We start from the raw sequence: 17,734 nt of genomic DNA on the forward strand, positions 1-17,734 counted from the left end.
TAAGTCTCTTAATTTCCAAATTGCTTTCTACAGGACCATATATCTGCAATGCTGACTAACTTAATAGATCAGTAATATTTGATATACATGTGTGGGCAGTTGATAGATATAATTTTAGTATACAGAACTTCGAGGTTAAGATAAAATAAGTAGAATTTGTTTAAAGAGATAGTGCCTCTTCAAATGCATTTTATTCTTTCATATTTTGGACTTTTAATTCATATTCACTGTAGAATAGTTTTAGGTTCACAGAGAAGTTACAATGATAGTACAGACAGTTCACATATTTGCTGCAGATCCAGTTTCCTCTCTTGTTAACATTCATTTTTAAACTAAGAAACAAATAACTATTATCATATATCATTTAAAAAGTCAGAAAAGTGAGAATAATATGTAGATGTGTAATATAGAGTTATCATTTTTCTCATTTGACTCATGATTAAGGCAAGATGTTATTACTTGTCCAAGGTCAGATAAAAAAAAATCAATGACACATGAAATTAGAAACAGAAGTAGATGTGTTAAATGGGGGATTATGAGGATGAATGAATTAATATCTTTGAAATGACTTCAAAATGTGTGGGCTTCCTAAAATGTGTGGACTCCTGCCTAAAGACAAATCATTACTAATATTTAACTTGCTAATCTACTTTCCAAAACAACTTATTCTTTCATTAGCTCCTTGTTTATTTGCAACATGGCCTAGCTTGGTTCCTGGTATATTTGGATGCTGAGTGAAGACATGCAAGTTTTTCCTAATTTAAAAAGATAGCAGTGTAAATGACAGTGTTTTTGTAATGTAAACTTTAGAAAAAGAAGTCGTGTACTTATCTTAACCAAAAAAGGAAAGTGTTTCTTATTTTAATCAATTTATCAACTTATGGGTACTTTTTAAAATTTTTATTTTATTTTATTTTATTTTGCTGTTTGGTATTGGTTGCCACTCAAAATGGTGATCAGATATTCATTCCTGAGAAACATGGCTTTCCAGGAAAATCATTCAAATACAAAGCATCTTAACTAAAATATCATTTTTGATGTTTTTAAAGTTTTTTCCAAAATGTGAAGTATAATTATAGATATATAGATATCTATTTCAGAAAGTAAAACTTTCATCTTGATTGGTAACTAGTAAACAAGATTTTGTGTATTGAGTGCTTAGCTGCTAGTAGCATAATAAAACTTTTCCTATTATATTCTTGATTTCTATCAAGATTCTTCTGCTTCTACAAATTTCTCTGCATTTAAGCAACATCAGATAAATGGGCCATGGCTGAAAAAATTTTTCTCTAGTTAAATAGAGGTCAAGCATAATAAGTTCTCTAAAGCTGTGTATCAACCATAATGAAGGCCAGATTTCCTCTCAACTTTATCAGAATCTCCAATCAGAGACGATGGTTTGCCTCTGTGAACTGTACGCAGAATTTGTACTCAAAACACTATAATAATCATGGATCTGCCCTTGGGTTTGTGTTCAACCTTGAGTATTTTTATAGACATCATATATTTACTGATAAAATAGTTGTATTAAATTTACTTTCACAACATTTGTGGGTTTTTGGAATGAGATATTACATGACAGAGCTCTTCATAGATGTAAATGGTCATATTATGGTACTATTACATTGTAATATTTTGTTAAATGTTAAACATAAATGCAGAGCTTATGCAAGAAATTGTTTAAAGAAAAATGTTATTACTCATTCAACATCCAGAATAAGATAAATTTTGCCAAAGTCTACCAAAATAAATGAAGATACCAATCAACCTGTACACTGAATATTGAATCAAAATTTATATAAATAAAATGTAGTTTCCAAAACTAGCTTTATCAGTTGCCTTACTGTCCAGAGTCAGATGCCTTATATAACCTATATATACATAAATCATTTTAGTAAATTTTAATATTAGTTTCATACTTGATATAAAATCTAAAAACTCATCTGGGGCTTGTTCTGGGAATGTATCCATCATTTGTACCCTTGTGCCAGAAAAATAATGTTGATTCCAATTAACCAAAACAGAAGCAAACTTTTGGAATACAACCTATGTATAATTTGGCTATTGTTAACCAAAGTTTTTTTTGCAGTTGGCAATGCTGAAGACTAACAATTTTTTAAACAAGTATGAAATAGAGAATTGGTGTTAGGATATATGAAATAAAAAGTACAAAGAGATTAATAAGTAATAAAACCTGTCCAAATAAAGTAGCATTGCTAAAACTGAACATCTGTTCAAATGGATGATTACAAATAACATGCATTTTATTTGAATAAAGACCGAATTTGAAAAAAATAAAAACAAAATAAGAAATATATACATATGTGTATGTAGAATCAGAAATTCAAGAAGGAACACGTTTGTTTTAAAGCATGAGCAAAGCAGTAAGGAAAAAAGTTCAAAAAATTTAGAGAAGTAACATTTAAAAATATATTTCTTGTTAAAGCAATATTTATCCTGATCTTGTAACTGAAACGTATTCCTACCATGGAATTTATTAAGGTCAATAGACTTAATTGTAAATTTCAATAAGCTTAAAAGCAAGCCCAGCTAATCTGAAAATGGTGGGGGGTGGGGGAAAATTCTCATGGCAATAACTTTGCTTTCTAAATTTGTCCGCAGGGTAAATTTCTTTCATCCTTCCCATTAAAGATTTAGGCACAAATAAACCAGTCTCAAAGAAACATCTTAATAAAACAAAATTAACTCAAAGTTACTGATTTTTGCAATGTCAGGTCTTCATAAATCCATTTATTAAAACATATTGTAAATATCAACTAAATTTTGAAAATATACATGTAAACACTTTTTTTTTCAACCTATATAACAACCTCGAATGTATTCAGTTACTCTGAGAAAAAATGTTAATTCTGTATGATAGAGTCCTTCTAGAATCACTTTTCCCTAGACACTAGTGAGAAAAAAATGGGCTTTGAAATGAAAGAGTAGTGCTACCTCTTACAAACTTGATGGTCTTGGGCAAATTATTTAGCATCTTTAAGGCTCCGGCTTCTTCTAATGAAAAATTAAAGAGATAATATCAAGATTATAGTAATAATTAAATGAGATAACTTTTCATAAGAGAGCGTAGCAGGTCTTCATAATGTTAGTGTATTATAAAATGGAATTATTTCCTACTATATTTCATTTTATAAATTAAACTGACAGGCTGGAAAGACAGCAGCTTATACTCAAAACAATTAGTTAAAATAAAATCTAAATTTAGAATGCTTTCTATATTCCAGGGATTGTGCCAGGTGTCTGATTTACATGACTAATTTATTTTAATCTTCATAAATAACCCATAACAATGAGTTAGGTGCTACGGTTATAACCATTTTCCTGTTGAGTAAAATGAAGTTTAGAAAAGTGCCTCATCAAATGATGAGGCACTCTGTAGCCCTCACTTGAACTATTCCAAAGGTTTCATTAACTACCTTTGAAAATAGTCACAAAAATGAAAATGGACATAATGAAGTAAAGTACGGGAATTTGAAATCTGGAAATAGCAAGGGGAAAAAACAACAAAATATCCTAAAAAAAAAAAAAGAGGAAAGAAAAAAAAGAATGCACCCTGCATAGATCTTATAAAAGATGTCCTGAGAGTATGATTATTAATCACGTCCTAACTTCAAGCCTCTGTGGTTGCTTGTGCCATTTCTATAAAAATCTGTGAGAAATTTCATGTTATGTATCTTGAAAACAATCTCATTACAATCAAAGACTTCAGACCCACATTAACTTGGATGATCATATTTTTTGGCTTGATTTGTAGTTCCGTGGGAATTCCCACATTCTCTATATTGGACAATATAATGAATGAGGCAAAAAGGATATCGCTTCCTCATTCTTATTTTAATCTGTGGGGTATTTTGTGTCCATAGTAAAGAGTAGGAGCTTAAATCACATTTCTTAAATCACATTTAAGTCTCTACCAATTTTCCTAATTTTGTAGCATATCATAATGATTTGTGACCCATAATTAGATTTATAATTAATTTAAATTAAATGCTTGTGATAATTTTCAATAGCTTTAAAAAATAATTATATAATGACCATTTGAATCTTATTCTTTAATAAAACTATGTACTGATAATCATTAAACAGCAAGAAGTTCTTGCCTTCATATTTTCTAATTTAAATAGGGAATGATATAAGTCTTAATGAAAAGCCCTTTAATTTTATACTGAACATTTTTTTCTTTTTATCAGTCAAAATATTTACTTCCAAAGATTGAGATGGTGACTTCACACTTCCAATACTTTAATTATAGTTATTCTTTATTTCACAACATAAATAAGTAGCTCTCTTAATTTATCAAATATTGAGCCAACAAATTCATTGACAGCCCTTAAATTAACTATCTATTCTTCATTTGGCACTTTCTCTTGTAATCATCTTTTATGCATGTTAATTTTAAGTTATAAATTATTGTCAAAACCTTAGTCACAATATACTATCAATAAAATACAAGATTCCATTTTCTGTGAGCTCTCAAAACATGATTCTATCCATTTCTATCCTTCCTTTATCTATCTAATCTATCACCTATCTCCATATCATTATGTACTTATCATATTCCTACTATCTATCATCTATCTATCCATCTATCTATCTATCATCTATCATCTATCTCCATGTATCTACATATGCAACTATCTATCTATCTATCTATCTATCTATCTATCTATCTATCTATCTAATTCATTTTTTATCCGTATCTGAAAACAAATTTAGAAGCATGGTTTCTTGAATGGAGCAGTAGAGAAGTTAATTGCATTATACAGATTGCCAAATAGAAAAAAAATTGAAATAACTAATGTAAAATAAATGAAGAAGTTCAACAAATTATAAAAAACAAGGGGTGTAACCATGCAACTCCATGGACAGTGACTACACATACAAGCAAATGAAAGCAGCTGACCACGTACCCACACACCTTGGCAGAGGTGCACTCCACACTCGTCGGCCACCACCAAGACAGATGATCTCTGACGTTCCTTCCAGTCGATAACCTGATGAGCATGAGAAGGTCAGAGTGTCACCAACCCCAAAGTTGAAACCAATTCGGTTACCATATTGAGGAATGCCAGGATCTTCACAAGGTTCAAGGTTATATTCTGTAAATTAGAGAGAAGTATTTCCCCAAGGGGGAGGAAAGGACAAAGAAAATAATAGTGGTTACTTTTATTGTTTTTAGAACCTAGTGATATATTTTAAAGTGACTATGTGAATAACTATCAGAACATACAAATGGCACACATACTTTGATTCTTTTGTGAAATATCAAATAACTTGATAAATATTTTTATGTGTGGTATTCAAAGATAAGAATATTTAACCCTCTGAGAAAAATATAGCTATTTATCTTATATTTTTCTACATTAGAAACATCTTCATTTAATATATTTTTGACTAATAATGCCATAAGAGCTGCATATTTTCAAACACAAAATAACATTTGAAATGAAATCATTTGTGCTTTTGAAATGCATTCTGCTTAATGTTTTACATTTAAATGATAAAGGCCCTCTGCTTCTTGTATACAACAAATTCAATTAATGCATATTCAGAAAAATACATGACTTGAAATGCAAGGGTTTATGTGCGACTGAAGTGACCATCCATTGAAAATTGTTATATTATGGATTTTTTTTTTTTTTTTTTTTTTTTTTTTTTTTTTTTTTTTTTTTTTTTTTGAGACGGAGTCTCGCTCGTGTTACCCAGGCTGGAGTGCAATGGCGCGATCTCGGCTCACCGCAACCTCCGCCTCCTGGGTTCAGGCAATTCTCCTGCCTCAGCCTCCTGAGTAGCTGGGATTACAGGCACGCGCCGCCGTGCCCAGCTAATTTTTTTTGTATTAATAGAGACGGGGTTTCACAATGTTGACCAGGATGGTCTCGATCTCTCGACCTCGTGATCCACCCGCCTCGGCCTCCCAAAGTGCTGGGATTACAGGCTTGAGCCACCGCGCCCGGCCTATATTATGGATTTTTACAGGAACTTTTCCCCAGGCAATAAATGAACATTATGAAAATGAACAACGAAACAGTCTTCAGGGTATGAAACAGTAGCATTGATTAAACATTATAATTTCTATACAGTCCTAAGGAGAAGTAGCTTATCTAAAAATATTCCCAAAGCAGTTACTGTGTAATTGCAATAAAGAACGAGAGGCATTGTTTCATGTATATTAGTTAATATTTTATGATTTAAAATTTTTATTTGGACTTTTTAAAAAAACATTCTAGGTTATGTTCATTTACTATTCATGACAAAATAGCTTAATGATTTTAGCATCCAAATATTTCCATCCAAATACTAAAATAATTGTTTAAGAACAAGGTTAGTGTTGTATCATTTTAATGTTAGCAAGTTGGCATAAGATTTACTTATTAATTTGTGTCTGTATTAAGAAACAGCTAGGTGTGTTCATTCAAATGGAAAGTAGAACTCTAAGCAGTGGGAATACTTTTTATTGTCTTTGGTCTTATACATTTGTTCCCCCCTGTAATCCAAGTAATACTACTGTCTATAATTGAGGTTATACTAGAAGAAAGAGTAACTATGTTAATTTCACTATAGATTATCTAATTCCAGAATAATAAATTACATTTATCTTAATCCTTCCCTGTGGACTATGCCTTCTATGCCTTTTCCTAGACATGGGATTGTAAATTAAAGAAATGTAATTATTGTACTTCTAGTAGATTTATAGTAAATTAATTTATTTTTTGCTTTTTCCCTTATTTATTACTAGAGATAATCTTCAATGTATTCCAAACTTTCCTTAAAACTTGACAGCTATTTCTTTGCTTTCTTCTTTTTTAACTTTATCTTCTTTTCTGTTACTTTTCCCTCTCTGTTTTATTGTCAGTTATGCTCATAGTTTGAAAAACTGATGCTTTAAAAGTTATTGAATGAGTTCTTTTTTTTATTTTCTCACCAGAGAATGTAATGTTAAATCCTTCATATGATATTGAAAAATCTGAAATGAAACGCAATTGAGCCCTGAAATTTCCATAGAGACCAGCGTTGATTATTGGAGGAAGATCTGAACCAGTCAGACGTGCCAGTGGTTGGGTAAAACTGCCATTCTCTGTGATCAGTAAGTAGTCATGATGATCTTCTAAATGAAAAGTGTGGAAGTTGAACTGCACACCTATTTAAAAAAATAGAAAAATTGAATTTACAGGTACATCAGTAAAACACAGAGAGTTTCTGTCAAACTATTAGCCAGGACTTTCCTATAATTATATTTTCTGAAAATGAGAGGCATTGTTATAAAATATTCTAAATATATAGTTATATAGTTTATTATTCTTTTTTTGTGTGTTTTTCCTTCAGGTTCATTGTAAGAGATACAGTGAGTCATGTCTTGTAAACTGCCTGAAAAGAAAATTAAAAATCAGTTCCCAAAAAGGAATTATCTGATTTTCTGAAAATTTCAAGAGAAATACATATATTTTGTTTATAACAGAGGTGCAACTTCCTGGTAAATGTTGTACATACCTCCATTTCCTTCTTCAATCCCCTTAACCAACATAAAAGCAGTGCTTAATATTGTAGCACTTAACTTCTAAATATGTGTGTTTATTTTAGAAGAAAAATATGAGACAGGCATAGGGAATGCTATTTGTGAAATGAATGTAATTATTCTCCATTTATTTATTTGTCACACATTTCAACCTGTGCACATAATTTGCTTGAAAATTTATATATAAGTGTCCTGCTCAGTGAATTTTCACAAACTGAACACCTTTGCAAATAGTATCCAAATCAATAGCCACAACATTAACAACAACCAGAGCCTTCTTTATAAAACTGTTCTGTCACTTTAGTTTTCCAAAGGTAACCACTCACTCAACTTCTAATAGGACAAATTTTGCTGCTTTGTATATATATTTTTTAGTTTCTAGAATGGAATCATATAACATACACTCTTTTTGATTGGACTTCTTTTACTCAACATTAGGTATGTGAGATTTCTCAATATAATTATGTGTAGTTGTGGGTGGTTCATTTTTGGTGATGCATAGTATAGCATTCCACCTTGTGATATACCACATCTATTTCCCTGTTCAATTGTTGATAGTTACTTAAGTCATTTGCAGTTTATCACAAATGTAGACAGTGCTGCTTGAACATTTTAGTATTTCTTTGGTGAATGTATGTGCTTATTTCTGTTGGGTATGTATCTAGGAGTGAAATTACTGAATGATAGGGTAAGAATATGTGTTCTGCTTTAACATATACTGTTTTACAAAGTGGCCATGCTGATTACATTTCCATAGACAATATGGTTGTGCCGTATCCTCTCCAATACTTGAAAATCTGCGGCTTTTTAATTTGTTCCATTCTAGTGACTATGTAGTGAACTCCTTGTGGTATCAAATTAGTATTTAATGACACTGTCAATAAAACATGTAAAAGACTAATGACTTTACACAAACACACACACTCAAATACACATAATACACTGTTAGGTGCCATATGAAACAAAAAATGGCTGCCATGGGGATCCTTCCCTTGAGGTGCTTTATTTTTTTGTACATGACCTAAACAATTGCCAAACTATTTGCTAACACTTTTACACTGTTGGTGGGAGTGTAAATTAGTTCAACCATTGTGGAATACAGTGTGGCAATTCCTCAAGGACCTAAAAATAGAAATTCCATTTGACCCAGCAATCCCATTACTGGGTATATACCCAAAGGATTATAAATCATTCTATTATAAAGACACATGCATACCTATGTTCATAGTGGCACTGTTTACAATAGCAAAGACCTGGAACCAACTCAAATGCCCATAGACATTAGACTGGACAAGGAAAATGTGGCACATATAAACCATGGACTACTATGCAGCCATAAAAAATGATGAGTTAATGTCCTTTGTAGGGACATGGATGAAACTGGAAACCATTATTCTCAGCAAACTGACAAAAGAACAGAAAATCAAACACTGCATGTTTTCACTTACAGGAGAGTGTTGAACAATGAGAAAACATGGACACGGGGAAGGGAGGGACAGTAGGGGGTGGGGAGGTGAGGAGGGATAACGTGGGGAGAAATGCCAGACATAGGTGATGGGGGGATGGAGGCAGCAAACCACATTGCCATGTATGTACCTATGCAACAATCACACATACTGTGCACATTTACCCCAGAACCTAAAGTACAATTTTAAAAAAAGAATAAAGAAAATTCCAAAAACCTCAGAGTATGACAAGTAACATTCTTTATTCATTTACATTTTAGCTCCAAATGTTGGAAATTCTTGAGTCTCCATTGTTATTTAAAAAAAAAGTGATAGAATGTAAGACCAAAACAAATAAACTAAAAACACAAACATTAACACGACAAAATTATTACTGCATAATAAATCAGCAATTTTGTATTTGAGAAAGATTTGAAGTATATAAGGTGCTATTTTCAGATTATTTTTCAAAAATGTAAGTTTTGATTTCTTTTCCTCTTCTTTATAATGGGCAGGAATACAAGAGCCCTTTTAGAGGGAGTCCAAACGTTAAGTCAGTTTTTCAAATATTCTATAGTATAAAATCAGTATTGGTACTAGAAAGATGGAAAGAAAATGGAATTTTGACATAGTAAAGAGAAGATGCTTTGCTCTCCAGATTAGCTGCTACAAAATAATGTAATGGTGGAAAGTTCAGATAAGTCAGTCTTATTTCTGCTATAAAGCTAAGAAAAAAATAGTTGTACAGTAGGAGAGACAGTAGATTGAAAAAAAGAGAAATAAATCATCATGTATAGTATTTATATTTTTCAAGAAAAATGTGCTTGTTCTGTTATATATAGAATTAATTATTTTAAAATTTCATTAAATAATTAGTGGTGCCCACAAAGCCACTGTTAAGTATTATTTACCTTTCTGAGCCCTTCTTACCCCATCTGTAAAATGGGGTTTTAATAGAGTTGTTTTGCAGTTTAAATAAGGTAACACGACAATGACTTTGCACAGTGACTGGCACAGAGGGTGTATTCAATAAGTGTTATTGTTATTGATCAGATCCCCAAAATGAGAGCTAATGTTTCTCCTGTTACTTAGATCTGGCCAGCCACTTTATAAAAGAAGCTGCTGTTCATCAAGTCATGGATTAAATGGTAATATTTTCTTTCTTTCACTACTGCAAAACAACTGAAGACTTTCAAAGTCGAGCCAAAGGTCAATTAATACAAATAAGTAAATGATCCTGAGAAACTACTATATTTTAGCCATTACAGAATATAAATATTTAGAAGACTGTAAGTAACTCGTGGCCTGAGGAAAAAGATAAATGAACCAAAATTTTAAGCATTCTGCCAAATTGTTTAATATAAGTCAGTATACGAGCATCGAAATAGAGGTAACTAGGCCAGGCACAGTGACTCAGGCCTGTAATTCTAGCACTTTGGGAAGCCGAGGCAGGTGGATCACAAGGTCAGGAGATCGAGACCATCCTGTCCAACATGGTGAAACCCTGTCTCTACTAAAAATGTCAAATAATTAGCTGAGCGTGATGGCTCGTGCCTGTAATCTCAGATACTCAGGAGGCTAAGGCAGGAGAATCGCTTGAACCAGGGAGTCAGAGGTTATAGTGAGCCGAGATTGCACCACTGCACTCTAGCCTGGCAACAGAGCAAGACTCCATCTCAAAAAAAAATACGGGTAACTAATTTGTCAAAGAGGTCAGTAGAGGTGTCTAAAAATGACCTTCAAAAGTAATGACCATCCAGGTCTGGTGCTCACACCTGTAATCCCAGCACTTTGGGAGGTCTATGCGGTTAGATTGCTTGAGTCTAGGAGTTTTAGGTCAGCTTGGGGAACATGGCAAAACTCTGTCTCAGCCAAAATATACAAAACTTAGCTGGATGTGGTGGTGTGCACTGTAGTCCCACCTACTCAGAGGCTCAGGTGGGAGCATCACCTGAGCCCGGATTGAGGCTTCAGTGAGCCAAGATCAGCCTAGGTAACAGAATGAGAACCCATCTCAGAAAACAAACAAACAACAACAAAAAAACTAAAGCAATGACCTCCCAAAGCAAAAAGGCAATGACCTTCAAAAGCAAGAAGTTTGTGGAGGTGCAGACCTAGGATAGACATTTTGGAAAGAAGGGAATTAGACAGGCAAAGACATACAATGCTAACAAGGCAGGGAGAAAAAGTCAGTGGTTTCAATATCATAATTACTTCTTGTAAGAATGCTTGTAAGGATGCTAATTCAAGATGTCCAATAAAGGTAATTTATGTTACAGACACACATATATATATATATATAAAAAGACATACTTAAAGTAAAATAATGCTAATACCTTGGTTTTAGTTATAGTCATACCACCAGCTATTGCCTAATGGGTACCATTTGAATTATGTTTTTCCTAATCTGTAAAGTAATAAGTGTGGACTATGCTTTATTTTAGTACAGTCCAACTTCTAAGAGTCTAAGGGTTTTTTTCTGATGTACATTTTCTTTTTTCTCAAGATTTTCAGCAACTACTTATAATTAGCATCTTGACATCTACAATGTGTTTCAGGAAAATCTCTCATGGTGCCCTTGTGAATAAGGAGCCATGTAGGCCAAATGATACTGCAGTTAACTGACTTTGAAACTATTGAACAATTGTGTGTGTTCACACACCTTGACTTAATGTTAATGGTGAAGAGACTGCAGATGGTACATTTAAATTTTATTATTTCTTAAATATTTAGATATTTAGATTTATCTTTGTAAAGATACTTATAGACCCTTAAAGTACTAATTATCATGCTTATATAAGATGTAAATGAATATAATATAATATAAATGTAAATGAAATGTAAATCACTTTAAAACGATCTCATAGGAACTCTGAATCAAAATCAATATGATAAAATATAACAGGGGTAAATATAAAAGTTTGCATGGAAGACAGAAAAAAAGCAATTGCATGATTATAGAATTTTAGGAATTGAGTTTATCTGTATTTTAAAGTCCCAGTAACCCAAAAAGATGATTTAGATTGCTGCAAACTCTTTATCAATTAGTAGTATAACATGGCAGCAAAAAGTAAATTAACACAAATACTGTCTTCTTTAATGAAAATAATTTTAGTGTTTCACTATGCCATGATGTGTTTATTTTAGAAAACCACATTTTAAAGAGATAAGCTGGAACGCATCCAGAGAAAATTGATTAGAGCGGTGATGAAAATGAAAGTATTATCTTATTATGAATTAAAGGAACTAGGAGTGTTTAGTATGGTAAGAAAAGACTTGGAATAAGGATCTAGGGATAGTGGACATGAAAAACATGGTAGTCTTAGAATGGTGAGTTGGTATGTTTCAGGAGCTTTTGTTTGGAGCAAAGATTAGGCTGTTTTTATGATGTAGCTCCAGAGAGCAGAACAGGGATAATGGCTGCAGAATAATTTTTAAACAATTAAATACGTAAAAAATGAGCAGGTTTTCCCAAGAAGTACCGTTCCCATCAACAGAAATATCCACAACAGGCCAATTCATCATGTTTTTGGAATACCATATGGAGAAACTAGTTTTCTGAGTAAGAGATTAGACTTTGTTACTTCGGATATTTCTCACAACTTGGAGATTTTCCTTTCGGGTAACTTTGGCTACACTTTGAAAGAGTTGTACTTCAAACAAACTTAGTTGGCTCTTAGAAGAAAGGCGTCTACATCTGCATCTCTTGCCATGTAAATACAGATTTAATTAACACTTATAACCTATGAAGATGCAAAACCTTAAGTGCTAATTAAACCTCTATTTACATAGCAAGCAATATGTAGCCCTCCACTCCCTTCTATAATATCAGGGAGCTTAAACTCCATTAATCTACTGGACACTGGAATAACAGGACACTTTGGTTAACTTCCAGCAAAGAGTCTTCTATTAATAAAGAGCAACAAAAATCAGAGTTTTTAAAGTCTTCTACCTCATTCCTGCTATTCAGTACTAGAATACTCAATTTTAACAACATTTTTCTCAATAATATTTAGTTCATTGTAGAAAACTAACAAAAATAGTCCTCACATAATTCTCATTTGCTGATAAAATAATTTATAATTTTATCAAAGGCAAACTTTATCTGTGAAAACACAATAAATTTAAATGTATTAAACATAAGCTTTTAGTTTTAATTGTTTTGATTTTTTTTTTTTAGATTTTCTATATTAAAATCAGTAAGTATAATTTAGTAGTAAAATTCAATAATATAATATACCAACAGGCTAAAAGAAATAATACTTATCAAAATTAAATTTTAAAATGAATAAACTAGCTCCCTTAGAAGATTGGCTCACAGAGATTTTTGGGTAAATAATTTTAATGTATTTTTTGTTTTGATGTATTAGAATGGTCATTTTACCACTGGTAAGTTGTTACCTTGATAAATTACACTGTACATTGATAAATTTGAAGTATGTACTTATACATTTCTAATTATAAGCGATATTTTCAAAAATGGATGGTAAATAAAACATGAGTAATTGTTTAGCAGTCCCTCTTTTTAAGCACTAAGAAAATAAATTATTATTTATGTAAAATTGTTTGTTATGGATTCCTAAAGGAATACATGTTATTCTTTATATGATTCCTTTCAAAACAGTGAAGTCTGTTGTAAAAGTTTTATGAGTTTCGTTGAATCTCATGAATGAACCATATTAATATTACAGAGGCTTTTACTTATTTATTTATTTGTAAAAGGACATTTATTAACCTCTACCTTATGCAGAGTGCAATTTTACACTCTAGTTTAATTATGTGAGACATATATGCAGCTCTGTACTAAAGAATCTGAGACATAGATATTTATAGATTGGCTATAAATTTATAAATTATAAACAAAAATAAACATTTATAAACAAGTGTATGTAAACATACACTAGTTGCTTTAAAATTGGCTCAGCACATCAGAGCATCTCATATACCCCTTTGAACTCCTGAAATCAACTTCTTAACACTATGACAGAAACTGAAGCCATCTGGTTTGAGGTTTTCTTGTTATAAAAATTTCAAATGACATTATTAGTTTATTATATCAAAAGTAAAAAAAATCTCATATCAGCAGCCTGGTAAAAACATAAGCACAATATATAATACTATAGAAGGGTAAATATAATTCTTTGTGGCAATTATTTAAATTGAAATTTGTTTTAGCATATTTTAGTATTGATCTATTTTTGCTCATGCAAAATAACATGTAAAGAACAATGAAATAAAAATAGATTCAATGAAAATTCAGAAGATAGCCCAATTATTATTTCATGAGGCAAATTACCTTTTCCATGGGTTACATCAACCGTCCACGTACAATTCAGAGAATTTGGATAAAATTCTGGGTAACCAGGTGATAAGATTGTTCCACTAGGCCCTCTAACATCTCCTCCACACAATGCTGAAATACAAAGAAATACAGCCATGTGATTGGCAGTGAGAGAGGCAGAGTGTGAACAAATTTCTTATCTTCTCTCTTGAAATGAGGAATCACGTTATCTTTGCTTAAGCTACATCCTAGTAATAACAGGTGTATATTAAGACCTTTTCCAGTACTAGGAAATCATTTTATCCACTGCAAGCACTAGAGAAGCAAAAGGTATTTAGTAGCATCTGAGAATTACTACTGTTCCCAAGAGAACATGGCTCCACTTTCCACATTTGAATTTGATGTACTAATACATTTAATTATAAGCAATATTTGCATAAATTGATGGCAAATTAAGCATGAGTAATTGTTTAGCAGTTCCTTTTATTGAGCACTAGGAAAATGAATTGTTAATTGTGCAAAATTGTTTAATATAGATTCCTAAAGGGATATGTGTCATTCTTTATAGGATTCCTTTTAAAACTGTGAGGTGAGTTGTAAAAGTTTTAAAGGCTGCTTCTGTACTTCTGTATTTTTCTAGGAAATATTATGAATAAAAAGGATCTTTTGAGGGGGTGTAGTTTTGTAAGTAAATATTCTAAGATAAAAAAATAAGAATAATCTGAGGTTAAAAAATTAATATTTGATTTGATATTCATTTATCTGAGAACAAATCATAGTTTACAATGTCTTCTACTATATTCAACAGCCATCAGTGCTTATGGTATGCCAGACAATGTTATCAAAATTGAAACATGGAGGAGCCAAAAAAAATATTGCCTAGTGAGCATTTTTATTCTATTGGGAGCAGAGCATTTGTTGACCCCTTATTCTACTCACTTGGAAAGGCCACCTGTTAGACATAGCCAAGGGCAGTAAGAATCATGAATGCCACATGTACCCTTGTCTAATTTGATCCTTGCCCCACTTTCCCAGCACACTAGAAAAGTGAGTTTTGGCTTTGTCTCTTCTAAAAACACCTAACACTGTAACATTATATGAATTTGTTCAGTGAAATTAGATGAGTGAATATGTCTACTGAATTAAAACCTACAGTCTCTATTTCAAAGGACTATATGTCATACAGCTATGATAAAATTTCTCAATGAACAGAAGAATGAAAATTAAGAGAGTTAAATTAGTTTAAAATACACAAAAAGTAACAAAAAAGAGGGATGCAAATTTTTAGGAAATACTTCAGATATGTGCTCCTGAGCATGCACATGTACATGTGTGTTTCTATATCTGTATTCATGTGGGTGTATGTATAAGAAGTTGAGAGAAAGTTTTTCTGTTTATCAGTATTCTTTCTTTTTTTTAATGCAGGTTTGTTGTTTTAAGTCATTATGCTTTGGGGTAATTCGTTATACAGGAAAAGATAACTAATATACTTGGTGATCAGGACTTCGTCTTACTTAGTGTTTTTTGTTTGTGTGTGTGTGTGTGTGTGTGTTTCTTTTTTTTTAATTGCATTTTAGATTTTGGGGTACATGTGAAGAACATGCAAAATTGTTCATAGGTACACACATGGCAGTGTGATTTGCTGCCTTCCTCCCATTCACCTATATCTGGCATTTAATAAAGACAATTTGTCAAGTATCCTACTTCTTGAGAAGTTTATTGGGAGAAACTTCTTGGGAGAGTTTCTTGGGAATTTTTTGTCTGTAAGCTGTACCTATATACCTATGTAGAAGAGGGAACTTAAAGGGACATTCTGTAGGTAAATGAATAAACCTATGTAACACATAAACACATTAAAAAATTTAGGAGGAATGGCCAACAACTAATATATTAATAACAAATACTCATACTATTACTTTGACTAGAATCATTTGGCAATGTATAGAATATAGTTTTATAACAAAGTGGAGATTTATGTTATTTGAAAATAATTATCATTGGATGCAGACATTGAAGATAATTGACTTAAAGATGGAATTTCATAGTAAATAGTTGGGAAAGAATGTAATTTAAGTTTCATTTTGAAAGATGAAAGTAAAAACATGAAGACGATGTAATTTAAGTTTCATTTTGAAAGATGAAAGTAAAAACATGAAGACACATAAATTTTATTTTATATCTAATAAAACTTAGGATACAATTACAATGATTTTACTAATTCTAATTAAAAAAACAAGACCAAACACTGTTTTGAACTTAAAAGGTGGCTGGCACTATTGTGCAGATTTTATTCACATTAACTCAGCCCCCACAACAACCTTTTGAGGAAAATGCTGTAATTATTCAATTTACAGGTGAAAAAGAAAGTATAGAAAGAACTCAAACAGTCGAGTTACAAGGTCGATGATCTTAAGCAGATTCTTGAATTGTGTTGATGTTTTTTCCACATTAAGAATACTGCTTTAGCAAGCTATGATGTTCTTAACTTATGTTTGATTTTGTAACACTTCCCTCACAAATGATCAATGTATAAAAAAAACTCAAGGGCATCATTTATATTCTCAGAGACACATTTAATCCTTTCATTTTCAAATAACTTTTTTTTTACACACCTAACACCTATTGGGTCAGTATCCTCATCTATGTTCTTGAATTGATCTATCTCTTGTATGTGACTGAAATAGTTTTCCATCATCATCATCAGCCTCATCATTTTCATCAATCTAATGAAATTTTTCATTTTTCTAAATGGGATTATTTTACATTGCAAATGTTTTAAATTGCATTTGTTTTATATTGTCAGCTTTTTTTAAGCAATTGCAAGAAATTGCGCAGTAACAGATGCTAATGCTAAATACAAAGTATGTTTGAGTTGGATTAATTTTAAAAATGGTTAATTCATTACTGAATATTCTTTCATACTGATAATGTTTGCTTATGCAAAAACTATTTCTCCTATTGGAAAGATAAGAATGTGTAAAAGCTTATTAAAATCAATTATGAGTGACCTAAGATATTAAGATGAATAAAAAAGATTTAAGTTTTTATATGTGATGCTTTGTTTTATATTTTCAGATACAGGATAGAATTCAAATATATTATAACAGATGTAGTTGCATAGAGATAATTATAAAAATTTCTCCAAAAACAAATGACTTAAAAAGTGAATGCTGAGATTTAAGTCAGTTTAAGAGAATGTATGGGCCATTCACTTAGTAAATGTCATTAGAACAAGACTGTCTAAAATAGGTACCATGGATCTCCTGTGTTATCTCCTGTTACATGTTCAGAAAGAATTCCATTTTATTACAGCAACCTTGCTAATTGATTCCATGTGTCTTCAGGGACACCAACACTTTTGTAACAGACATAATAGGATTATATGTTCTTGTGAATGGGAAATAGACAATCATGTATCAAGTGAATCTTTGAAAAACTAAAGAACTCAAAGTATGATGAAATATGTACATG

At 31.5% G+C, this 17,734-nt stretch overlaps 1 protein-coding gene across 1 annotated transcript in view; it reads right to left on the minus strand.

Moving 5' to 3' along the window:
- The window catches only part of CSMD3 (CUB and Sushi multiple domains 3), a 1,293,678-nt gene that overhangs the window by 433,915 nt on the left and 842,029 nt on the right, over window positions 1-17,734 (minus strand). The window contains exons 20-22 of the mRNA XM_012443291.2: window positions 14,279-14,395; window positions 6,947-7,162; window positions 4,932-5,120 (exon numbers count right to left, since the gene is read on the minus strand). Of these exons, the coding sequence (XP_012298714.2) occupies window positions 4,932-5,120; window positions 6,947-7,162; window positions 14,279-14,395 (522 nt within the window). The remainder of the gene's footprint in view (window positions 1-4,931; window positions 5,121-6,946; window positions 7,163-14,278; window positions 14,396-17,734) is intronic.

The sequence above is a fragment of the Aotus nancymaae genome, unplaced genomic scaffold (genome assembly GCF_030222135.1).
Source record: "Aotus nancymaae isolate 86718 unplaced genomic scaffold, 86718_ANA_hifiasm-v0.15.2.pri h1tg000036l, whole genome shotgun sequence".
In the NCBI taxonomy this organism is placed as follows: Eukaryota; Metazoa; Chordata; class Mammalia; order Primates; family Aotidae; genus Aotus; species Aotus nancymaae.